Source organism: Drosophila persimilis, unplaced genomic scaffold, assembly GCF_003286085.1.
Source record: "Drosophila persimilis strain 14011-0111.01,24,50 unplaced genomic scaffold, DperRS2 tig00000002-arrow-pilon, whole genome shotgun sequence".
NCBI lineage: Eukaryota > Metazoa > Arthropoda > Insecta > Diptera > Drosophilidae > Drosophila > Drosophila persimilis.
The window spans coordinates 10,443,951-10,468,591 of record NW_020825289.1 but is presented as its reverse complement, the minus strand read 5'-3'; the positions used below and the strand labels follow the sequence as shown (position 1 = coordinate 10,468,591).

The window sequence follows — 24,641 nt, the reverse complement described above, 5'->3', positions numbered from 1 at the left end:
TCAACGGAAGAAAGAAAACGAGGAATATGTAAAATATAACTTGAATTCATCAGTATATTTACGGTATATTTTTAAAATGAGACGGTATATTTTGGTTTTATTCATGAGGGTCAGTTTCATCGATTAGTCCGCGGTCACACTGGAACACAGTATTTGTAACATATAAATCTGAATTTTTGTTGAACTATTTTGTTTAAACCTTGTTTTAGTCAAACTACAATAAAAGCAAGTAATAAAAATAAGCCAGTTAAGTAGAAAATTGATTCATAAATGGGCTAAAATTATGTGGGCACGGCTAAATGTTCTATAAAGCTAGTAATCATCAACGGAAGAAAGAAAACGAGGAATATGTAAAATATAACTTGAATTCGTCAGTGTATTTACGGTATATTTTTAAAATGGGACGGTATATTTTGGTTTTATTCATGAGGGTCTGTTTCATCGATTAGTCCGCGGTCACACTTAAAAGACGGAAGGTTAAGCAGTATTTGTAACATATAAATCGAACTATTTTGTTTAAACCTAGTTTTAGTCAAAATACAATAGAAGCAAGTAATAAAAATAAGCCAGTTAAGTAGCAAATTTATTCATCAATGGGTTAAAATTATGTGGGCATGGCTAAATGTTCTTTATAGCTCGTAATATTCAACGGAAGAAAGATAACGAGGAATATGTAAAATAAAACTTGAATTCGTCAGTATATTTACGGTATATTTTTAGAATCAGACAGTATATTTTGGTTTTATTCATCAGGGTCTGTTTCATCGATTAGTCCGCGGTCACACTTAAAAGACGGAAGGTTAAGCAGTATTTGATATTTTGTTTAAACCTTGTTTTAGTCAAAATACAATAAAAGCAAGCAATAAAAATAAGCCAGTTAAGTAGAAAATTGATTCATCAATGGGCTAAAAATATGTGGGCACGGCTAAAAGTTCTATATAGCTGGTTATATTCGACGGAATATGAAAAACGAGGAATATGAATAATAGAACTTGAATTCGTCAGTATATTTACGGTATATTTTTAAAATGAGACGGTATATTTTGGTTTTATTCATGAGGGTCTGTTTCATCGATTAGTCCGCGGTCACACTTAAAAGACGGAAGGTTAAGCAGTATTTGTAACATATAAATCGAACTATTTTGTTTAAACCTAGTTTTAGTCAAAATACAATAGAAGCAAGTAATAAAAATAAGCCAGTTAAGTAGCAAATTGATTCATCAATGGGTTAAAATTATGTGGGCATGGCTAAATGTTCTTTATAGCTCGTAATATTCAACGGAAGAAAGATAACGAGGAATATGTAAAATAAAACTTGAATTCGTCAGTATATTTACGGTATATTTTTAGAATCAGACAGTATATTTTGGTTTTATTCATCAGGGTCTGTTTCATCGATTAGTCCGCGGTCACACTTAAAAGACGGAAGGTTAAGCAGTATTTGATATTTTGTTTAAACCTTGTTTTAGTCAAAATACAATAAAAGCAAGCAATAAAAATAAGCCAGTTAAGTAGAAAATTGATTCATCAATGGGCTAAAAATATGTGGGCACGGCTAAAAGTTCTATATAGCTGGTTATATTCGACGGAATATGAAAAACGAGGAATATGAATAATAGAACTTGAATTCGTCAGTATATTTACGGTATATTTTTAAAATGAGACGGTATATTTTGGTTTTATTCATGAGGGTCTGTTTCATCGATTAGTCCGCGGTCACACTTAAAAGACGGAAGGTTAAGCAGTATTTGTAACATATAAATCGAACTATTTTGTTTAAACCTAGTTTTAGTCAAAATACAATAGAAGCAAGTAATAAAAATAAGCCAGTTAAGTAGCAAATTGATTCATCAATGGGTTAAAATTATGTGGGCATGGCTAAATGTTCTTTATAGCTCGTAATATTCAACGGAAGAAAGATAACGAGGAATATGTAAAATAAAACTTGAATTCGTCAGTATATTTACGGTATATTTTTAGAATCAGACAGTATATTTTGGTTTTATTCATGAGGGTCGGACGGAAAATCTTTGCGATAAATAAAACGTGTAAAATATATTTTCGTAACTGGACAACATATGTGTATATGCAAAAACAACGCAGTGCAAGGCTACAATTGTTTAAAAATCTACTCGGAAAGGAACTGATGAGAAATATACGTAACATTTCACAACTTGGATGCATGATTTCATTCTATATTCCACTTGAACAAATTCATCAGTAATCATGTATAAATCTGCCTCAAATTAAAGTTGGCTTTGGAAAATGCCACCCAAAACAAAACACAAGAAAATGGCTTTTCAAAAGGAATTCCACACGCAAACTTGTGTTTTGAAGAATAGATGTCGAAATTTCACACCCTTATGGGAACGTTGCTTGACTATTTCCTCCTCTTTGTTCTTCGAATGATTGGCAGCATGAGCTCCCCAATATACGAGCACTACCGATGCGCGCCGTCGCGCCAGCATGCTGGATCATTGTGGACACCTAACAATATGCAGGAATCAGAGCCAGCGCCTTCGCTTGAACAGCGAACGGGTACGGAGAACCTGCTCATGGATGCACTTGAGCCAGAACCTTTGGCCAACATGTTCAATTCTCTCCAATTGATGGCGATTAATGTTGTCAACCAAATGCAAACGGCCTTGCAGAAACGAGCGACGTCGAAGGTGTCAACAAACGCTGCAATGCCCGGGCTCGATGCGTTTCATCAATGCGAACCGTCGTCTTCTTGCTACTTTTTTATCGATCTGCGAAACACTACAAACCGCTTTAAGGACTCTCAAGAAGAGTTTGGCAATAGCACTAGTCATCTATCCAACGACAAGAACAATAATGCTGATGACACGGCTGGTTCATCTGCTAAGAAGTCTATGCAGCGGCAGAGGAGTATTTCGGAATGCAGCGATAATAGTTTTGATATTTGCTTCGAGGACGATGACGAAAGTAGCGTGCAACACACAGCATGCAGCGATGATGATGAGGATTACGAACAGTCTGAGGTGTGTGAGTGCAGCAACGACAGCTCGACAACAAACAAAAAGGTATTGATAGAATTCTTCATAAATATAAATGCTCTTGATCCTTAAATTTGTGTCTTAATAGGTGCGTTTCAACTTGAAGCCCGAAGTACATGTTATGCTCGCCTGGGACTTTGCTTATCGGGCAGCGCGGAAGAGCGAGTGGCAAGTGATGGCTCGGGATCGTTTCCGATTCCAGCAGAGGATACATCGTGTAGCTCCAATTCTAAATCCCATCCTGACTCCAAATCACAGAGAACAAGTCTACAAGGCTCGATTCCGCAATGTAGAATAATTCGTTTTATATTTTGTATTCATACCTGAATTATTCGTTGATGTAAATATTACAATTTAGCCAGATTACGATTACGACATTTATTAAGCACACTGTTTGAGTAATCAATGTATCCGCTGAGTTTGTGATTGACCTTTTCCAAGCCAAAAAATATTCAACCTGTAATGGCTAGCACGTCAAACGAAATTTCATTTTGCTTTTCCGCTAATATTTAGTACCATAAGGAAATTGGATTTGTTGATAGAGGGATAAGATAATATTAAACTGCTAAATAAAATAAGTTTTAGATGTATTTTTTATAGCGTTACTGTGTCTGGAAACCAAAAGGTGCACCCTTTCATATACATATATTACATAAATAACCAAAAACCATTAACTAACAAAGCCAAAAGTTATATATTTCAAAAAGTAACGACTTCATTTTGAGCGGAGTGACTCTTCATAGAAGAGAACACTTGAAAAACAGTCTGATAAGGTGCGATTACGGTTTGATAAGAGAATCGATTCTTCTAACGTTGAATTTCATAAATGTTATCATTTGTATGAACTGATTTCTTCATTCGTGTGCGTACTATTCATTATTCAAAACGCTCCCGATTTACTTGGCCAATTGATAAACTCCACCAGAAAATAGAAGCTTATGTTCTCTAACTTTACGCTGCAGGAAGTGTTTAAGCTCGTCTTGAGTAAACTCCACGCCACCACTATGCGAGGCAAAGAGTTTTAGCATCTGATGGATTCGATCGATGGGCATGGAATCGAGGTTCGTGAGCATGCCCACAATATAGGACCAAAATACCTAAAGTAATTTCCAATTAAATAATCTGTTTGAATAGAGTCTGACCTGCACTTACTTGAAGTTCCTCCTCCCTTTGATCGCTAGCAGATGCCATGGCCGACTCCAGATCTTCATCGTCGGCCTCGGCAAGACTCATTTCCTCAAACTGTGACTTTTCAGTTTCCTTTTCTAGAAGTGTAAATAGTCCCGGGGAAGATTCTGAAATCAAACCATGATTTTGCCAAAAACTTATCCGACGCCTGAGCGCTGATGCAGGAACTTTTGTGATTGAACTAAGTTCCTCAATGGTCCATTCACCTGTTGAGATTGGTTTTTTTAAAATGGATTTCTGATAGTTCTTTTCAATGGCATATTCCTTACTCTTGTTCTGGAAATGGTATATGATCACGGCCAGCGTTGGGCTCACCACCATGTCCATTGTTCGGTCTCCGATTTCAATAACAATATTGACGCGACCGGTTACCGTACGCCAGTTGAGAGTACGGTTTCCCTTGTACCCCTCATAGGCCTTGGTATACTTTTTGAACTCATTCTCGATTTCCTCTGGCAACTGAAGACTCTCCTTGTTAAAGGATGGCCAAAACTGTGCAGATACAATGAGCGAAGAGATGTCAAACATCTGATCTAAAATAGCAGTAGTAATAATGCTAATACATCTGATTAACTTCGATTGATTGATTGGCTGCTACTCACTTTCATTGCTATTGCCATCGCCGTGAATGTGCGCGTTGATTCGCTTTGAATCGGTTACGTCCTTCAACATCACCTCGCAGCTGTGCAAAAGCGATTCCCCAAAGCGAATTTTCAACAGTTCTAGATTTCGAATTTCCTTTTCTGAATTAAAATCGAGGTGTGCGAGCAGTCTGTCTGCCATCAAATTGCGATATTCAGTCATAAATAGCTCTTTGCTTCCATATATATCAACCACCATTGATATGATATCAGCGGATCGCATTATCTTTGAGTTGTTGTATTTCATGAGATTAGCATCTATTCCAAATGGATCCGGTTCCCAGTTCTCCCAATTGCTGAACTCGTCGGGGCCAGACTCCTTGCCATCTTTGATTGACTCCCCTTTGGCCAATTCTTCGGACAAGTCGGTTGGTCCCTCTTCTGTAAGTCCTGTTACAACGCGTCGAACTGTGTCGCTGCGTTTACGCAGATAATCTTTGATCGGGGCAGTAACCATCTCCAAAATTACCCCAGATTGGTCCAAATGACGAATTGCTTTTATGGCGGCTACGTATCCAGTTAATATATCCATCGTATTAACCCCAGGATGGAGAATTCTGGCTTCCAACGAGCTTCTCAGTGACTCCGTTAAGTAGACTCGCATATCAATTTTCTCCATACAAATCTTCAAGTCATCTATGGCTGGTATTGAATCTGGATAGTCTGCGGTACAAATGTACATGGTTTTATGTGTAAAGATAGGAAAGGAATGAATATATAATAACCTACCAATTATAATACTGAAGAATTGGCCAATAACGCTCTGGGCAAACGTTTCGTACATATAATACGTGAGTTTGACTTTAAAGGATTGAACAGATGAGGGAACTTCCAGTTCCTTCGCACTATCTTTGGTTTGCCAATCTGTGAAAATGCTCTTCAACCATGTCATTATAACATCTGCCAGCCACTGTAAAGGATATCCTACAGTTAGCACAAGTTAGTCTCCAATTGGAGGACTGCATGGCCTACCTTTTCCAGTTGCTTAAGGTGACTTCTATCAAAAATACCCTGGCACGTGTCGTTTATATGCTCTTTGATTTTGAGCTTTATGAGGGATGTTAAAGCACTGCCAGTCAAACGATCTATTAAGTTCATCTCAAACAATTTCATATTGGTCTTGTTCACCATTTCAGTAAGTCGTAGACAGCAGCACTGCTCTACGTCGAAATTGCAACCGACGCATAACAGTTCGTCGAATACCTCAGAGTCTACAAATTATAAATCATAAGCCTGCAAAGTAAATTATCCATAATTTTGTATGTACGTACCGACTGTTGTTAAAGCAAGATGCGAAGCTTTGGTGTAGAGTTTGAAATGAACCCAATAGAAGGCTCCCACAACCACACTGAATGCTGGTGGCAACTGGGATAACAACGAATCACGCAGGTAGGATTTGATGGAATCTTCGTGCAATAATTTCGCAGAGCTTAGGCCTGAACTGATTTCCGGGTTCATAAGACGTGCAAGTCGGGGTTTAACTTGCATTAAAATGTTAAAGCTATGATACAGCTCGTTAATAGCATCAATGAACTGGGTGAACAATTTGTTCTTATCCGGAAGGGCTTCTATTACTAGCGCTTGGTCTTGTATGCATGTTTGCAGATCTGTTGGTACGCTGTCTCCTTGAAAATGCTTCCAGAATTTGGGCGAAAGTACATTTCGAATCACCGACTGAATTTCTAGATCCAAAATTGCCGCAAATGTGTCAATGTTGCCCAATTCCTGTAGGTGCCGGCGAACATTCTCGTACACCGCATCTTCAACCGGCTGAGAAGGCCCAGGGCTCTGTGAAAATATGCAAATAATAAAAATATCCATGCTATCAATAACAAAACCTACCCCACCACCCAGAACTGGAAATATTTTCAGCACGTCCAGCCACACAGCATCAAAGTCGCACATCTTATTCTATTAAAAAATGTAAACAATAATTTGCAGACCAGGTGAAAAAGCGAACTTAGCACACTAAGTCCCCCTATATTTAAACAGTTCAACGACTTGAGGGAAATGGCGGTAACTATTACTGATTGTAAATTATTTTTGCAGATCCATGCCATCTTTCCTCTGAACCTCCAAAAAACAGGATTTCTTTCACCTGAACAGCGCAAAATTATTTAATTTATATATTGTTCGGTGGAATATTAAAATACCTCTTGGTCTACAATGGGTTAATTGTTCTCCGTCAAGGATTGGAAACCTGATGTTAGATTTGATTTTACTACCTAGGTAGGACTTTCATACCTGAAAACATAATTTTTCCCGATTGATAGATCAACTTTCACAAGATTTGCTAATTCTATCTACTGCCTTTTATTGAATTTTTTCTAGAAAAAGTGTTTTATCGAAAAAGGTTAAACAAAAGGTCTAAAACAAGGTTAAAAAAAGTTATACAAAAAATAGTGGCAACGGAATTTGAAATCACCTCGGGGAAGAGAGTATACCATCGACTTTATACGAGAAGTGCTCGCCAAATAGAAATTGTTTGAAAGTGAATAAGTGAATAATAGATTGATAATATAAACCATCAATATAACTTCAAAACAATTTCGTTATGGAAATATAAATAAAGGTATATAATATACCGTAAATGGTAACCCTGCAGAATAGTGTAAAAATAGATCGATACTACGGTATCACTATCGATATGCTCAAGAAAAATTCAAATACCTATTTTAATTTCCTGCGTGAAGAATATTTTAATTACCATTCGGACATAATTCAACGTATGGAATGATCGTCCCACTGTACATTTAAGCATGCAGATCAATTTACTAAGTTCATTTGAAGTTTGAAGACACAGATATACTGACTATGTAGTATATATATATTCTTTTAATGTAAACATCCCAGTCCAAAAGGCAAACATTTTAAAAATACATACATCTTAATGTTCTGATAAACACAAATTCATTTAAGCAAAATTTTCATATGAAATACAGAGAGAAAAGTATTTACACACATAAAAGTTACGATTTTACAGAACCAGGAATAAATATTTATAGGAATATTGTTAAATTGCAGAATTATTTATTTTTATTGTACTGTGTGTCACCCAACACACGCCCGTTTTAGCCAATATAAATTGGGATGCCAATGGCTTTGTAACTTATTGAATATTTAAGAGACTATCGTATTTTCAAATGCGTCTGTTGATGCTTTTTCAAGTGATCGCTTCGTACAAAGCGTCGTAAGCATTGAGGACAGGCATAGGGCTTTTCGCCCGTGTGCGTTCGTATATGCCGGTTAAGATCATCCTGCCGTTTAAATCGCTTTTCACATTGTCGGCAGCGAAAAGGACGATCTTGCACAAACTGAGGTATACCATAGGTACTAGGACCATCCTGTGGCGGCAATTGAGACAGTGTATTTACAATTTCGTCGGCAGGCTCGTACTTGACCTCAGGTTTGGAGTTAAGGAAAGATGGCAACTGACTTTCAGGTAAAGGTGCTACAATCTGGTACTTGTCACTATGCTCGGGTCGTTCCAATTTGATTTTCAGTGGCTTGTGCTGAAAATCAACTATATCCGCAGGCTGTTGTTGATGTCGGTCTATGTTCTGCTCCCCTGTACCCAGCACAGCCATGAAGTGGAACCCCGACTCTGGCTCTGATGTTTGTTTCCTGGATGATTTTAACCGAACATTGTTGGGTATCGAACGTTTAGGAGTGCTGCTCTTTAGTTGCCGGTCATGTGTGGCCAGGTGCTTTGTTAGGTGATCACTGCGGGAGAACTTCTTGGTGCACTGCACGCACTCGAAAGGCTTCTCCCCCGTATGGGTGCGCAGGTGCCTATTGAGTTCGTCCGATCGGGTGAAACCCTTTCCACATTTGGGTTCGCTGCAAACAAACGGCTTGATGCCTGTGTGCCATGTGAGATGGGAGCGCAGGTGAGAACTTTTTCCATAGCTTTTCGTACAGTTTTCGTAGGGACAAACGAATTTTCGTTTGGGGTCAGCTGCATGTGGAGTAGCTAGTAGTTTGATGGTGGGCATTATGCGAATTTTAGAATTCCCGGTGTATTGTGAACCATCTCCGTTTGAATTCCGGTTATTCTCAGTCTCAACTCCGTTGTGTACATTTTCGAGATCCAATGGCGCCGAATCATGCTTAAGATCGCCAAAAATGGTCGAGGCTCTAAGTATTATATCTGACGCCTGTTCATTTAAATGTGTGCCGACTGCTAGTGTCGGAAACGCTGGTGGTGGTTTCATGGATTCTATAGGCGTTAACGTTGATGTCGTCAGCATTTGGGGTGTGGGCGTGTTTGCTACTACTTGTGACATTACGCTCACGTTTGAGTTTCCTTAAAAGCCGAAATGTGTTCCGTATCCAGTCTGCAATTTCAAACCAACACATATATACAATCAAATACAAAAGGGGCAGTTTAATTATTTACATTACCCTATTTATATTTGTCCAAAATTCATGAAAAGGAAATTCTGCTCAGTGGGCGTCGGCCGTATTTATCAGTAAAATGGTCCCTCGTCACCATAGCCAGCACGGATAACGATTTAGTTTTGAATTGCATGTGCCGTACACAATTTTTTATAGATTAAAACCAGCAAAAATACATATTCAATATAATTTAATTTAACTGTATTTTTTATTTTATTTATATCTGCAGAACATTATATAGCGATGGTTGTAGAGTTGCATGACGATATAGCGACCAATTGACTGACACTTATTGATGGCACTTGAAAACTATCGATAGAACTCAGAGTCAAGTCAGGTGCTATAGTTATAATAAATATTATTTCGGCTGTTCAGGTAGTGTTTGGCCACAGATTTGCAGGTTGAAAGTCTAAAACTCTAAATTAAATTAAATATGTATGGTATGGAACAAAATATTGAAACACCTGCGACTTGTGTCATCGATAGCTATCGCAATAGTTTGGTTTGGTGGAAGGAAAAATCAAAACATTCATGGACTAATTAATTAAATAAATTATCTTAAAATGTCTGCACCTTTTGATGATGTCGGATGTTATTCCCAAGCTAAGAGACAGGGCCGAGTGCGGCGCAAGCCAACCATATGGAGCCGCGAGAAGATTTCCAAACTAATCCAGCTGTACCGAAAATCGGATTGTTTATGGAACCACTACTCGGATTTGTATAAAAACAAAGATTGTCGCACGAAGGCGACTGAAAGCATTTGTTCATCTCTTGGAATCACCAAAAACGATTATGGGAAAAAAGTGCATAACTTGCGAAATCAATTCAATTCAGAATTGAAAAAGTTGGAGCGTCGTCAGGAGGAGACGGGTGGTGATTCCAGTCCCATGGCTGACAAGACGACTTGTCGGTGGGAACATTTTCAATCTCTGATGTTTTTGCGCTCTATTATTGAGCCGAGACCTGGATATCAACAAAATGGACCTGCACAATGCAAGGTGAGTAGCCTAAATATCACCGAAGTATTCTCCTTCTAAATTCATTCTTGTTGGCTATTTTAGAAACTGAGTGCAAAACTGAAGGGCGTCAGTAACGATGGAGAAGAAGTAGAAACACAAAGCCCATCTTTAGTATCGAAAGGCCAATTCGAGTCCATGGACCAACTGGTCACTGTTGTAGACGAAAGTAAAGCGCATCAAAGCATCTGTGAAACAATTGAAACGTGCGTTCCTGAATATGCATCCACTATCCTATCTGCACCGACCACTTGCACAAGCTCTATTCCAACACGACAAGTAGATGCGTCAGGAACGGTGTCTGTCCCAGCACACGTCAGCATTGCACGGGATCAGTGGGACTCGTTTGGTGAACTAATAGCTAATGAATTTCGCAACCTGAATTCGGACATTTCACGCAAGAGACTTAAACGGAAAATAATGCAAGTTATGCTGGAAGTCGGAGAAGAGGATGATAGAGAAAATGCTGGACCCAATAGTTGACATATGTACATGTTACATGTTAAACAAAATAAATAAGTATCTATAGATAAATAAGCTGCATTTTATTCGATAAATGAGAGTGGGTACATAAATCCAACATGACCTAATATTATTAAAGCATCAAAACGTGGAATACGGCGTTGTGCTCATGGGAATTCATAGAGCTGAGGAAAAATAGATATTAGAGTCAATGAAATGGGTAAACATTTTTCTCTCGCTATGGTGGAACATACATTTGTCAGAACTTTAAGTCCTTAATTGCCTGGGGCAGATCGGGTAGCTTTATATCTTTAATCTGTTGAGGAATGTTCATACTCTTTACGGCGCTAACGGCTCGAGCAGGAGCTGCTGAAATACCCGCCTCCTGTTTGACGATCTTATTCTGCTCCTCAATTCTTGCCATTATATCATTCATATTTGTTTGGAGCACCATCCCACCCATAACCAATTCCGATAGAATATGATGTACGGCATCAGCATGGAATATTAAATCCAGTTCACAAACGTTCTCAAAGCACTTGTCTAGTGTTTCAACAAACACTTGTATCAAGTCAAGAATACCCAGTTCGCTCTCTGAAGAATCCACACAGAAGACAAAGTACAATGTGGCATAGTGGCGGTATATCAGCTTATAGTCCGATCCACCAATCAAGCTATTGGTAAGAACAAATTTTGTTAGCCACATACTATGTAAATATGTACGTCCACGGAGGACTTTGGGATTTATAGAACTCACCTGCCGCCTTCTAGAAAGTTACAAACATTATCGTCTCTCTTGGAGACAAGCTGAAAAGTCTCTTTAATGATTTGTTGCTGCAGATTCTCATCCTGGAAAATAAAATATAGTGTATAAAAACTGCAGTCGTCATAAGTGTACGAACGATTGAGTGCACAAGCACTGAGGGCACAGTTGATTCTAAAAGAGATAAACTTACGAAATATTGATAAAATTTGGAGAGCCTCGGCTTCCCATGGTTGTTAAATACAAGAATAGCTTTAATCATTTCTAATTGTTTAGTAGTTCCACAACCTGCAATGTTTGAGCAACCAGCTGTTTTCTTTCAAGATAGCTATCGAATGCTACGATACTTTCGCTTCCTTTCTATATTTTGTCCGAACCCACTACACTTCTTCACTACCCCTTTAGTCAGATAGCTTTATGACACTAGACTAAACTAACTTTGTTTGGAGCGAGAGACAGCATTAGAGACAATACGCAAAATTAGTTTTTGCAGCCGTCTCCGATTTGCAACAAAATTATGTGTTCTAGCCAAATTGGATCTGAAAAGTGAGACAGTCGATAAAAACGCACTGCAGATTCAGACCAGCCAAATTATTTTTCCATAGTATCAATTGATTTTTTCGTTTCACTGCTGATTCACTTCCACTATATCGACACTATAGGTTATTCAGATCCGGCCTTAGCTTGAAGTGCAGTAGAATACCACAAGTAACAGGTGCGTGTTATCGCCATCACTAATGTCACCCAACGTGGATTTGTTGTTTTGTTTATGCCGATTGATTAAAATTGATATGATTGAATTGAGATGAATGTTTTGACGAAAGTAAACTATACATGCAGGTTATGTCTCACAAGCGTACCTTTATGAGCCAGTATCAGTAAATTATCTATTGTACCTCCACAGAGTGAGTTCCGTGTTAAATAAAGATGTGAAGCAGTATGGAAAGCAATACATGTTTGATACGAACGATGATTCCGCTTGGAGCTCAGCTGAGGTATTATATAGTCTGCATCTTGAGACAGCACAAGTGTCTTTACCATATTCTCTTTGCAATTTTTAACTTTGGCCAGGGAACCCCTCAATGGATAATATTGACGCTGGATGAGCCACGCACTGTCAGTGGAGTGAGCTTGCAATTTCAGGGTGGATTTGCTGGTAAGCAGTTTACGGCTTTGGTGTATTCGTGTGAAGGAGATCCCACTTACCAAGAGACATTTTATCCCGAAGACATCAACTCTTCTCAGCGTTTTTACTTTAAGGATGTATCTCTTACAAAAAGTTGTTCGAAGATAAAGTTTGTATTTGAGTCTAGTTCAGATCTGTTTGGCAGAATCATTGTTTATAATCTTCAAATACTAAGCTAAATATTTTAATAAATTACAACTGTAGAAATTATAATAATAATCAGCAATCGGACAATGGCTATCAGGTTACTAAAAATATGTTGTTCCCAAATGCAGAGTCACAATTACCCAGAATAAGCTGCTATCAATTTCATCATTCGTTTCGGTAGATGGTCAGCGAACTAGTGGTACTAGCAATTCGCTATTCGACTTTGGGGCAAAGTTCAAGGAGAAGTTTTCGAGTCCATTTTCTGATTAACATGCCACCTGTCCTGCTTCTGAACTCGGCATGTGCCACACGCACTTTCTTATCGAAGATGACACTCCGAGCGAAGACTTATGTGCACATCAAACGAGGGAATCGCGTGATAATAAATAAATTAAAGTAAGTAATCATCATGTTAAAGCACCAAAACCATTTGTTTATTTGTCCAAAACCATTAAAAGAATTTAAGCCAAAGTTGAATATTTTGAATGCTTTGGTTAACTATGCTGCTACAGAGATTTCCAGACGCGGGCAGTTGGGGATACCACACTCGAGGTCGGGACACGTATCCTGGTGTCCGCAGCTCTCAGTGTTGCAGAACATGCAGCCGTTCGGTGACAGCGGAACATTTGTCGACAGATCAACCATTTGCCACACCTTCTTCAAGTCCGTAACTAGGGCGTTCATCATTTCGAAAGTATGAAAAGGTGTCGGAGCTAGTCGAAGTTTCTCCTGGCCGCGGGCAACTGTTGGATAGTTTATGGATTGTAGGTAGTGTCCAAATTGTTCGATTAGCATGTTTGAGATTTGGGTGCACTTCAATGGGTCCCCAAGTTTAATTGGGATAATGTGGCTGGGCGTGTCCTCTACTGGAAAACCTAAAACCAAAAAGTACACAAAACAGACAATTAGATCAGATGCATTTAGATATCATAAGATATTACAATGGTTTTTCTATTCATAGACAAAATAATTTAAAAATAGATTATTCAGAAAATAACCTTCAAATTACGTAAAGCGTAAAATTACACGTACCTTCTCTTTTCAGCAAGTTTTTTAGGTAAGAAACGTTTCGTTGGTGCAGACTACGAAGATGACGACCCTCATCCGAGGCCAGAACATTGACAGCTTCCAGAGCGCCGCAAAGCACCGTGGGTGGCAACGACGTTGTGAAAATAAATCCAGCCGCGTATGAGCGTATCATATCGACAAGCTTATCGGACCCTGCTATGTACCCTCCGATATTACCAAAGGCCTTTCCCAAGGTTCCAGATATGATGTCCATTTTGTGCAGCACTTCGTCACGTTCACCAACCCCGGCACCATGATCCCCATACAGTCCCACTGCGTGGACCTCATCAATGAACGTAATAGCACCGTATTCGTGGGCCACATCGAGCAGCTCTTCAAGTGGGCATATCGCCCCTGTCATGGAATGTACGGTCTCAAATGCAACGATCTTGGGAGTGCTTTTGTCCAATTGTTGTAAGAGAATGCGCAGATGGTCAACATCGTTGTGCCGGAATATGTGCTTTGGGACTCCGCTGTTCCGTATTCCTTGAATCATTGAGGCATGATTCCCAGCGTCAGAAAAGATATGACATCCTGGCAGAAGCTTGGCGAGCGTGAACAGCGTTGAATCGTTTGCCACAAAGCACGAGGTAAATAACAAAGCTGCCTCTTTTTGATGAAGATCGGCCAGTTTCTCCTCGAGTCGTTCATGATGTAAGGAGTTCCCCGAAATGTTCCGTGTTCCACCTGCGCCAGAGCCATGCATATTCAGAGCATCCTGCACAGCCCTTTTCACACTGGGATGTGCAGACATGCCCAAATAGTCATTGGAGCACCACACAGTAATTGGTCGCTCCGTCCGTTCGGAATATTCCAGTGCGTGGGGGAACAGCCCATCGCCAGCTAATCGGTTCACTTTCTTGAACACGCGATAGGAGTGGTCCCGTTTTTTCTTCATAATTTGCTCATTGAAGAACTTCTCGTAGGGAAATGTATCCCTAGCGGAGGCGACTGCCCTCTCCTTCTCATGGTTCCCTTTAACGTCACTCCCAAAGCGATTACTCTCGGTTGAGTATTCGCGTTTGGATAACGACCTTGTAACAGTTGCTGCATATGGCAATGAGGCGACAAGAGAAAGTTTTTTCTCACTCCCACTCAACGTCTTGCCAACCACGGGACAGTACATTCCATATGACTGACACAACACCTCCGCATAATTGCGGACGAAGTTAGTAGTAAATCTGTTTAAAAACGGACACTGCATGACGAAGCACTTCTCCAAACTGAACTTTGTTTAACTGATTGCGTGATTCTGATCGATCACAAAGCGCCGCTTCCGCTGGCTATTTGAAAGTAAAGTAAATTTAATGAAATTCAATTGCGAGTCTGTTACGTCGTTACCTAATGGTCGAAAAAAGGGGGTATGGACAACGGCCAAAATGGCTCAGAAAATGCAGTGAGCGCAAGGTAAAACCCACTCTACTTGCTAAATATACCATGGAGGCTATTTTATAAAGAGGGTATGGACAACTGGCAAGAGGGCCAGAAAATGAAACGTATGTAAGGTAAAGTCCACCCCACTTGCTAAATATACCTTGAACACAAATCGGCTTTTTGTCTTCAAGGTAAATTGTCCTTCAACCGCGAGGTGAGGTTCAATTGCAATATGCCATGTCTGTTTGTGCCTGTTGTCCATACCTTTTTTTAAAGCCTATTCGAAATCACGACATTTTTTTCGTTGCGAGAGCAACGTCAACCCGTCTCAGTTTAAAAATATACCGTAAATATAATAACGAATTCGAGTTATATTACATATTCTTCTTTTTTGATATTCCGTCGAATATTACTAGCAAGATAGATTTTTCTGCCCTGCCCACATAATTTGTTGCAATTAATGAACCTATTTTCTACTTGAGTGGTTTATTTGAAATACTTGCTTTTATTGGATTTTGATTAAAAAAGGTTTTAGCGAAAAAGGTCAAACAAAAAAGAGAGTTCCTAAAGCTCAATTTCGATATTCCGTTGAATAATGCTGACTAACTAAAACCCTTATTTTAGGCCATTGATAAATAAATTTTCTAAGAGATTAGTTACTTTTAAGTACTAATTTTTATTTTATTGCGCTTAAAAAAAGGGAAAGGCGAGAAGCAATTCCTCTACTAAGAGATGATATCGCAAAATAGAGAGCAAATCCCAAAAAAAGAGAGCAAGTCCCACCAAACTTGAGCGCCAAATAGAAATTGTTTGAAAGTGAATAAGCGAAAATGATTTAATTGCGATCCATTGGAATAAATGATGCATGCAATATACCTTTGAAATGAGATTCAATAGATTGATAAAATTGATCCAATATAGCATTTTATACCAATATACCATAATCGAGTGAACGAACTAAACCTAGTTTACGCCCCTCCATTTAAAAAGGTGAACAATTTGAGTGCAGACCGTGTGAGCAGTGTTTTCTGAGCCTGCATATCTATGTATATATGTATATCGATCAAAAAATTTATTATTGTGATCAATGGTCGGGTCAAACACATTTGTACAAACTTAAAACTAAGATAAGATACAACTAAGATAACTAAGATTCTGGCTTTATCTTCCTATTCCTATGCAAACTAAATTTGTCACATTAATAGTATTATACTTTTCAGCTTCCGTTTTATCTCCGTTTTCAACTCCAAAATAATCGGCAATATTTATGTTAAGACAAGAAAATAAATGATTATCAAACGCTCATGGACACAAATTAAAAAGTTGTTCACTACTTGTTTTGAACCAGTATGACGAGCACTCTGTGGATTAGGGCTCGTTAAATTTTATTGTGGAAATCTTATAAGTAATACATTGCAATACTCGTAGATACCATAAACAAGTGAGTAGCCTCCTGGGGAATAGCGTAGTTCTCGTGATTTGGAATTTCCTTTTGATTCGATTCAGTATTGAATTGAACAGATTAGATAAAGAAAACTGCCTACACATGAATGTAGTTGCAGTTTTGAGCTATACCTATCACGGGTCCTATTGCGTTATGGAATATCACTTTAATGTTTCTCTCAAAAAAGACGAAATGTGGAAAACTATGATAAATTTGATAGCTTTCGGAAAGGAACTTATAACTCTGTACATTAATACAGGGTATCCAACAGGCATGGCCCAAGCTCACGACATTCTTCATGCGGTGCACTATCGTCTCCAGGAAGAAGATAAGATGTTACAGGTGTTTGCCATTGCAAGTGGATCCACTCAAGGTGTCTCCGGCCTGAATTTTCAGAGCTGTGGATCATTATAAATAGACCTGCACCTGGCCCTACGCTACAGTTAACTGCAGGCTGTGACAGCACGCAATTTATTCCAGAAACCCCAAAATGGCAATGATACCCACTACCTACAACGAGAAGGATAACGTCTGGAGTGGAGCCAAGCGCAACTCCATATACAGCTATGACACGTCCGTAGGTAAAATCATTTTCAATACCATGAAGAACTGGCCCAAGAACGTGTGCCAGGTAAGAGTTAGCTGAAAAGGATCGTCCCGAAGAGACACACTTATAGATTATCTCTTCACTTCAGATATGCGATATTGATGGCGTGACAGTAACCTTTGAACAGGGTCTAACCTGGGCTATTCGGATTGCCCAGTACTTCAAGAAACGTGGACTCAACCACAAGGATGTAATTGGAATTGCAGCGAAAAACTCATCCTATGTGATGCCGCTGGGAGTGGGTTGTCTAATGAATGGAACACCATTTCACTCGGTCAATCCAGTGCTGGATGCAGGTGCGTTTTTCCATTCTGCACGTTAATGTTAAAACTCACTGAATTATCTGTAAATCCGCTTCTAAATGCAGCTACAATAACCCATGTGTTCTCGATAACTAAGCCGTCTCTGATATTCTGCGATGGCAATGAATACGAGAAGGTGCATGCCGCAACCATTGGATGGCACCCGGATATCTACACGCTCACAGACCACGTCGAAGGAGTCCCTAAGATTGAAACTCTTCTGGATCCCACAACGTCAGAGAAGATGTACCAGTAAGTGGAACTGCCTCATCCAAATAATAAAATATACAGAGGATAACCCAAGATGTTTCTTAGGCCGGAAAATTTGAAGGACGGAGGCGACCAGACTGTGGCTATATTGTGCTCCTCGGGAACAACTGGTTTGCCCAAGGCGGTTTGTATTTCCAACAGTAACCTCATACAAGACTCCATGTAAGTTTGAGAACCCCATTTAATCGCGTCCAAGGTGTGATCCTCCCTGTTCTACGTACGCAGGTTGGTCCACAGCGAATCGGTTATCTTCATAGCCAGCTGTCTGGACTGGATCACCGGCCTGTGGGCATTCGTCTTTAGCGCGGTCTTCGGTGTCACTCGCATCATTACCAATAAAGCCTTTTCCCCCGAATACTTTGTGTATTTGGTGAAAAAGTACAAGATTAACTATGCCGTGCTGCCGCCTCGCCATCTGTCGGCCCTTATCAGTTGTCCGGATGCCACCCCGGAAGCTTTGGCACCTTTAACGCATCTGAATTATGGCGGGGGCTTGGTTTCCACCACCACACTGCAGCGGGCCCAGGAGCTGTGCAAACGTGCCATGTTCAATTCCGGCTACGGAATGACAGAGGTTGGAGCTATAACGATCAATATTGGAATCAGCAACATCTCCTCGGCCGGCAGACTCATTCCAGGGGTTAGAATACGCATTGTCGACGAGGATGGCAAGAACATGACATACAATCAGGTTGGAGAAATCTATGTGCACACAGGTCAGGCCTGGAATGGCTATTACGGCAATCCAGTTGAGACACGGCGCATGCAGGACTTCGAGGGCTGGTTCCACACCGGTGATCTAGGCTACTTCGATGAGCAGAACTTCCTTTACATAGTCGATCGCAAAAAGGAGATCCTAAAGTACCAGGGCCTTCACTATTGGCCGACTGAGATCGAGAGTGTCATCTCGGAGCTGCCGCAAGTGCAGGACGTGTGCGTCGTTGGAGTTTACGATGAGCGGGAGGGCGATGCTGCCGGCGCCTTGGTGGTCAAGACCAAAGGAGCTGTAGTAACAGCAAAGGATATTTCGGATCACGTGGCCAAGCGGTTACCTGCAGTGCAAAAGCAACTGCGTGCCGGAGTCCAGTTCACCGACAAGCTGCCGGCCAATGTGAATGGCAAGACGTTGCGCAAGACGGCACGCGACGTTTTTGTTGCACAAAACGGGACCGGCAAGTGAGTTCTCAACGGTCTAACAAGTACATATATATATTCCTATATTTTGCAATCATAAGTGTGTCAGATAAGTTCAAAGAATAATATTCAGTTGGAGTGTTTTAGTTCTGAGCACTCGACAATACAGACGAACCTTTGGTCAGCAATAAAGTGTTCCTGAAACAGAAATAATCCGTCCTTTTTCATGCTTTGGCCTGGATTTGTAAAGACCAGCTATGATATCTCAGCAAGCTTGAGCTCTTAGGCATTGCTGATAAGATGCAGTTCTTATGAATGGGCTTCTATATCGGTGGGGCTTCTATCAACGCTCTCAAATAAGGAATTGAATCAATGACATACATATGTATGTGAAATGTGCACAAGAAAGAACGCACCTCTCACAATCGATGCACCGGTGAAGATAAGTTATATATGAGTTGATTAAAAAAACTCCACCCAATAGAAGCTTCAGATTTTTCGCACCAACAAAGTTTGGCAGGTATAATCTCCAGGATACAGATGTTCATGCATACGGACATGGTTAAATCTATTCTGATGTTGGAGACTGTTTTTTTGCCACATGTTCAAAGTCGAGTACCAGGTTAGTTTATCGACTTTAGACCTTGTTGTTTAAATTTGATCAATAATTTTATGAGCAATACCAGCAATACTTCTTTCCCAATTGTTAAGCTATTAAGATAAACGAAATAGCCGTACTGATGGGTAGATTTCACAGAAGTATTCGGAATCTTATTTTTGTATTGACTAAAACTATATATACCTTCGCTTGGCAGACACATTAGGTCCTTGATGCATATAAAAAGTATATAAAAAGAATGGTGTACAAAATATCAGAATGCCTTAAAATATACTTGTAATTACGAGTACACCAAACGTAGTTTATAGTTAATCAATCTTTAAGAATATCGTATTCTCGATTTCATTAAAAGCCCTACAAATTTGATGGTATATTTTTAGGCCGAAAAATACTCAAATACGACTTATTCGTACGTTGGTAATGAAATCTTTTGATTTCAATTGGGATTTACAGTTGTAGAGATAAGGCAAAGGCAAACGTTTTGGTTAAATTCTAGCTGTTTAGGACTGATATCAATTTGGATGGTGAAATGTATCTAAACAAATTGAAAACATTTTTGGAATCGAATGTCGTAGAAAAGAGCTTTTTCTAACATAGAACATAGAATGAGAAGTCTAAACAATCAAAGTGCGATAGCTTCAAGTATATAAAATTAGTGGACTATATGTAGGTTATGCACTGATAAGATATGTAAAACTGCTGAATAACGATTATGTGCATGTCTGATTTTACGTCTCTGTCAGTAGTAGGTATTTCGGATAAATATATTTTAGACTAGAGCTGCAAGCTCTTTGCTCAAGCGAAATAGATTATTTGCTATATGAATGCCCTGCTGGTGCAGGGTATCATGTAGTCGGGGCCTAGCGCAACAACAGGCGTCTTGTGATGTACTATCGACCTCAAACATTGATACAGTGCTCAGCCGTGGGTCCCTATAAATAGGTTCTTCCACAACAGAGAACGGCACAGTCGACAAAGAACGACAAAGTCGTTCTTGGAGCTCTTCAAATATGGCAGGAATACCCACGACATACGATGAGAAGGAGAGAATTTGGAGTGGAACCAAACGCAGCCCCTTATACCACTATGACACGTCCATTGGTAAAATTATTTTTAACACTATGAGGATCTGGCCCAAGAACGTGTGGCAGGTGAGTCAGAACCAATTGGGTTCGCCCCGAAGAGACCCACCTACAGATTTCTACTCCATGCAGATAAACGACATTGATGGAGTCACAGTCACCTTCGAACAGGGTCTCACCTGGGCCATTCGGATTGCTCAGTACTTCAAGAAGCGTGCGCTCAGTAACAAGGATGTTATTGGCATTGTTGCTAAGAACTGTACTTACTTAATGCCCCTGGGAGTGGCTTGCCTAATGAATGGAACACCATTCCACTCGGTTAATCCGGATCAAGACGAAGGTTGGTACTGCCATCAAGAGTATCGCTTAACAATTTCTGAGTAATAAGTATGGGAATCTGTTGACGCAGCTACCGTAACCCATGTGTTCTCGATAACCAATCCAAGTCTGATATTCTGCGATGGAAATGTGTACGACAAGGTTCGTGCGGCGACTGCTGGATGGCAGCCGGAGATCTACACTATCACAGATCCCGTAGAGGGAGTGCACAAGATAGAGGATCTTCTGGATCCCACCACTACTGAAGCGGGATACCAGTGAGTGACGAAGGAAATATCTATTTTCTGACTAACGCGAGATGCTTTGTAGGCCAGAGCCATTGAAGGAGGGAGGGGGCCAGACCATGGCCATTTTGTGCTCCTCGGGAACAACAGGCTTGCCCAAGGCGGTTTGCATTTCCAACAATGTTCTGATGCAGGATAACCCGTGAGTATAGAACTATTTACTTTTAGAATTAAAATTAAAAATTTTAATTTGTTCTATATTATTCTTGCACAGCCTGATCAACAGCGAACTGAGCATGTTATCATCGAGTGGCTTGGACTGGGTCACCGGCGTGGTCACATTTATCTATAGCACTGCGTTTGGTGCCACCCGAATCATTACCAGCAAACCCTTCACTCCAGAGTACTTTGTGCAGCTGGTGAAGAAGTACAAGATCGACTGTGCCGTGCTGCCGCCTCGCCATCTCTCTGCCCTGATAAGTTATCCGGACGCCACGCCGGAAGATCTGGCACCCCTAAAGAACGTCCACTATGTCGGCGGTGCGGTTTCGATGGCCACCCTGCAGCGGACCCAAGAGCTCTGCAAGAATGCGATGCTTACCTCTGGCTATGGTTTGACGGAGACCTTTATCATAACGAGTAGTATTGGAATCAGCAATATAGCTTCGGTTGGCAAACCCGTCGCGGGCGTGAGAATGCGCATTGTGGACGAGGATGGAAAGAACTTGACATACAATGAAGTTGGGGAGATCTATGTGGATAGGGGGCAGACATGGAATGGTTACTTCGGAAATCCCGAGGCTACACTTCAGATGCAGGACGTGGAGGGCTGGTTCCACACCGGCGATCTGGGCTACTTCGATGAGCAGAACTTCCTTTACATAGTCGATCGCAAAAAGGAGATCCTAAAGTACCAGGGCCTTCACTATTGGCCGACTGAGATCGAGAGTGTCATCTCGGAGCTGCCGCAAGTGCAGGACGTGTGCGTCATTGGAGTGTACGATGAGCGGGAGGGCGATGCTGCCGGCGCCTTGGTGGTCAAGGCCAAAGGAGCTGTAGTAACAGCAAAGGATATTTCGGATCACGTGGCCAAGCGGTTACCTGCACTGCAAAAGCAATTGCATGCCGGAGTCCAGTTCACCCATAAGCTGCCGGCCAATGTCAATGGCAAGACTTTGCGCAAGACGTCACGCGAACTATTTATTGCCCAAAACGGAACAGGCAAGTGAGATCTGAACGATCTGATAATATGTACATATATATATGTATATAGATACATATGAATATTTACAATCCTTTAATTAGTTGATTAAAATATGATTTAAAAGATATGCATTTAAAAGCAATAGAATGGAGACATAAGAACATTTTCCAGTCTTTCGATGGGTGCTCTGCTCTCTTTTGAAAACGCTAAAGAGGGAAGCAATAGATTGTTTTATATTGTCTGGCGTGTTAAAAATGAATCATTGGAATCAGAGCACATTATTTAAAAGAGTAGAGTACTCTTTTATCGTTGTGTTTGTATCATGGCCCTCACTATCCTCAGCCATTCATAATAATATTCGCTTTTTATGAATGGAAACGTCTTATCGGACCAATAAACATTGATAATGGCTTATCGTTCAACGCTCTCCGATTGGAAAATAAACAAATAGCATCTGCAGAGCCGATAGGATGCGTGTGCTTTGCTTTTATTGTGTAACTAATTGTATATTACGATTAGCCCCTGAGTTATTAAGTGATCTGTGGTAATTCTAATTCTAAATCAAAATCCTTGGCCAGGTACAGTAGCCGATGAGGAGGAATAGCGTCGCAGCGAGTGTGCTGGTTGTCTGGCTGGCCCCGGCTGTCACCTCGGTTGGCATTGGCTGCTCCGTTGGTTCCATGTCCATTTCGGGGACTTCTCCCCGACTCGACCTTGTGATCTGTTCCACCTGTTGGCGTATGACGCTGCCCGGACGGACCTCCACTTTAGGCAGGGGAAAGCAGTAGACACGCTCAACCTCCAACACCAGAGGCGTGGCACTGTCCGAGGCCAGAGATGTCTCTGTGACGGTTAGGGGCACGCATATGGTAGGCTCCTCGGCCGCGTTCCGCTCCTCGTAGGGTATCCCGACGCGGGTGATATTGAGCGGCCGCTGCGGCACCAGCGTCTCCGGCACACTCAGCTCGCTGTGCATCTGGGCGGAGTTGAGCGAGTCCTCGTAGTACTTGTAGTCATCCACAGAATCCCCAACGCTATCGTCGCGCCTGTCAATGTTCATGCTGAGATTCCTATCCACGCGTTCGGGTTCAGTGCTCGCGGTGTTCGAGGAGCTGTCGATAAAATCCGTGGGCCAGTTGAGCGAGATCGTTGTTGACCTCGTGGCTTGCGTGGGCGCCGGAGGGTGCACCATGGATGACTGCGGCAGGCTTGAACTCGAGGAGCTGGTTGAAGATGGAGCCGGCACTGTAGTGTCATAGGGATAGGGATACGGCAAAGGCATCCAGCTGTCGTCCGTGGTGGATTGAGATGGTCGACGGGCCGCCGTTGTCGTCTCCACAGATTCATTGATTTGCTTGGCCATGGCCCTAAGTAGAGGATCGGTGGCATTCAACTGTACCACTTCGAATTGGTGCGGCGCCTGCTGGGAGCTTATGCGCCGACGTCCGTGCTTCTCCGGCGATCGCTCAAAGCTGGCGGGACGCGCAAAGCCTGGACTCTGATAGCCTCCAGGAGCGATGGGAGCCTGCTGTTCCTCGCTGGATCTGGATGGCTGCGCATCAATGCCTGAAACTGAGGCGTTTAGGGTTGGAACACACCGAAACATGCACTCTTACCTTCAGCTGGCATTCCCATCAGCATGGCCTCCAACCGCCCGTAGACCCGCTCCTTGGGCTGTTGCTCCGTGTCCGCCTCGTAGGGGTTCTCCGGATGCTCCGGCTTCCAGTTGCCGTACACCACCGACGACTCCTGCCTGGGCGTGGCTGGCCTGGCGCTCTCCTCTCGCAGCAGCGGAATGTGGGTGTGCACCGTGGAGCTGACCGGCACTGCGCCCACGTTGGCCCAACTTCGTAGAATCGGGTCTGGACCAGGAATCTGTGCTTGCATATCCGAAATGCGTATACGTCCCCGGGGACGGGGCGGCGGCCCCTGCAGCTGCTGGGCGCTGATCAGGTGACAGCCACTGAGGGCCACTAGCCACAGCATCCACTCGTGCGGGTGACTAACCATCTTCGGATCTCACCTATCGGATGGGATTTTGTTTTCGATTTCTGTTTATATTATCGCGGCCTCTCGTGTGCCACTTCTGCTGATTGCTGGAGTATACCTATTCGTATATTTTACAGTTAGTTTTTCAGCGGCTTTATTGTTTCATT

The 24,641-nt window shown here is 41.4% G+C and overlaps 10 protein-coding genes across 10 annotated transcripts; 5 read left to right on the top strand and 5 right to left on the bottom strand.

Moving 5' to 3' along the window:
• The first annotated feature begins 2,065 nt into the window (after nt 1-2,065).
• On the top strand, nt 2,066-3,595 carry LOC6590988. Its single transcript, XM_002016517.2, has 2 exons — nt 2,066-3,044; nt 3,106-3,595. The coding sequence occupies exons 1-2, from the start codon at nt 2,343-2,345 to the stop codon at nt 3,313-3,315; spliced, it is 912 nt and encodes a 303-aa protein (XP_002016553.1). The 5' UTR covers nt 2,066-2,342; the 3' UTR covers nt 3,316-3,595.
• Nucleotides 3,596-3,710: 115 nt separating this feature from the next.
• Nucleotides 3,711-6,760, bottom strand: LOC6590987 (anaphase-promoting complex subunit 2). Its single transcript, XM_002016516.2, has 8 exons — nt 6,689-6,760; nt 6,118-6,634; nt 5,819-6,057; nt 5,576-5,756; nt 4,808-5,509; nt 4,475-4,738; nt 4,170-4,411; nt 3,711-4,114 (listed from the first exon to the last, which is right to left on the bottom strand). The coding sequence occupies exons 1-8, from the start codon at nt 6,749-6,751 to the stop codon at nt 3,914-3,916; spliced, it is 2,409 nt and encodes an 802-aa protein (XP_002016552.1). The 5' UTR covers nt 6,752-6,760; the 3' UTR covers nt 3,711-3,913.
• Nucleotides 6,761-7,854: 1,094 nt separating this feature from the next.
• Nucleotides 7,855-9,405, bottom strand: LOC6590986 (zinc finger protein Xfin). The gene is made up of 2 exons (XM_002016515.2): nt 9,251-9,405; nt 7,855-9,183 (listed from the first exon to the last, which is right to left on the bottom strand). Exon 2 carries the CDS (start codon nt 9,130-9,132, stop codon nt 7,975-7,977), a length of 1,158 nt encoding a protein of 385 aa, XP_002016551.1. The 5' UTR covers nt 9,133-9,183; nt 9,251-9,405; the 3' UTR covers nt 7,855-7,974.
• A 361-nt stretch (nt 9,406-9,766) lies between these two features.
• On the top strand, nt 9,767-10,786 carry LOC6590985. Its single transcript, XM_002016514.2, has 2 exons — nt 9,767-10,242; nt 10,306-10,786. The coding sequence occupies exons 1-2, from the start codon at nt 9,808-9,810 to the stop codon at nt 10,741-10,743; spliced, it is 873 nt and encodes a 290-aa protein (XP_002016550.1). The 5' UTR covers nt 9,767-9,807; the 3' UTR covers nt 10,744-10,786.
• On the bottom strand, nt 10,785-11,747 carry LOC6590984 (AP-3 complex subunit sigma-2). The gene is made up of 4 exons (XM_002016513.2): nt 11,679-11,747; nt 11,480-11,571; nt 10,977-11,396; nt 10,785-10,907 (listed from the first exon to the last, which is right to left on the bottom strand). The coding sequence occupies exons 1-3, from the start codon at nt 11,745-11,747 to the stop codon at nt 10,982-10,984; spliced, it is 576 nt and encodes a 191-aa protein (XP_002016549.1). The 3' UTR covers nt 10,785-10,907; nt 10,977-10,981.
• Nucleotides 11,748-12,271: 524 nt separating this feature from the next.
• LOC113565151 (nuclear receptor 2C2-associated protein) lies at nt 12,272-12,882 on the top strand. The gene is made up of 3 exons (XM_026986251.1): nt 12,272-12,325; nt 12,390-12,480; nt 12,557-12,882. The coding sequence occupies exons 1-3, from the start codon at nt 12,291-12,293 to the stop codon at nt 12,848-12,850; spliced, it is 420 nt and encodes a 139-aa protein (XP_026842052.1). The 5' UTR covers nt 12,272-12,290; the 3' UTR covers nt 12,851-12,882.
• Nucleotides 12,883-13,224: 342 nt separating this feature from the next.
• On the bottom strand, nt 13,225-15,162 carry LOC6590983 (5-aminolevulinate synthase, erythroid-specific, mitochondrial). Its single transcript, XM_002016512.2, has 2 exons — nt 13,851-15,162; nt 13,225-13,693 (listed from the first exon to the last, which is right to left on the bottom strand). The coding sequence occupies exons 1-2, from the start codon at nt 15,088-15,090 to the stop codon at nt 13,317-13,319; spliced, it is 1,617 nt and encodes a 538-aa protein (XP_002016548.1). The 5' UTR covers nt 15,091-15,162; the 3' UTR covers nt 13,225-13,316.
• Nucleotides 15,163-17,157: 1,995 nt separating this feature from the next.
• Nucleotides 17,158-19,224, top strand: LOC6590982 (4-coumarate--CoA ligase 1). Its single transcript, XM_002016511.2, has 5 exons — nt 17,158-17,335; nt 17,400-17,607; nt 17,679-17,865; nt 17,929-18,045; nt 18,109-19,224. Exons 1-5 carry the CDS (start codon nt 17,195-17,197, stop codon nt 19,061-19,063), a joined length of 1,608 nt encoding a protein of 535 aa, XP_002016547.1. The 5' UTR covers nt 17,158-17,194; the 3' UTR covers nt 19,064-19,224.
• Nucleotides 19,225-20,643: 1,419 nt separating this feature from the next.
• Nucleotides 20,644-22,510, top strand: LOC6590981 (4-coumarate--CoA ligase 1). The gene is made up of 5 exons (XM_002016510.2): nt 20,644-20,787; nt 20,851-21,058; nt 21,128-21,314; nt 21,367-21,483; nt 21,556-22,510. Exons 1-5 carry the CDS (start codon nt 20,647-20,649, stop codon nt 22,508-22,510), a joined length of 1,608 nt encoding a protein of 535 aa, XP_002016546.2. The 5' UTR covers nt 20,644-20,646.
• Nucleotides 22,511-23,040: 530 nt separating this feature from the next.
• On the bottom strand, nt 23,041-24,523 carry LOC6590980 (flocculation protein FLO11). The gene is made up of 2 exons (XM_002016509.2): nt 24,102-24,523; nt 23,041-24,051 (listed from the first exon to the last, which is right to left on the bottom strand). Exons 1-2 carry the CDS (start codon nt 24,493-24,495, stop codon nt 23,042-23,044), a joined length of 1,404 nt encoding a protein of 467 aa, XP_002016545.1. The 5' UTR covers nt 24,496-24,523; the 3' UTR covers nt 23,041.
• Between the last annotated feature and the right edge of the window lie 118 nt (nt 24,524-24,641).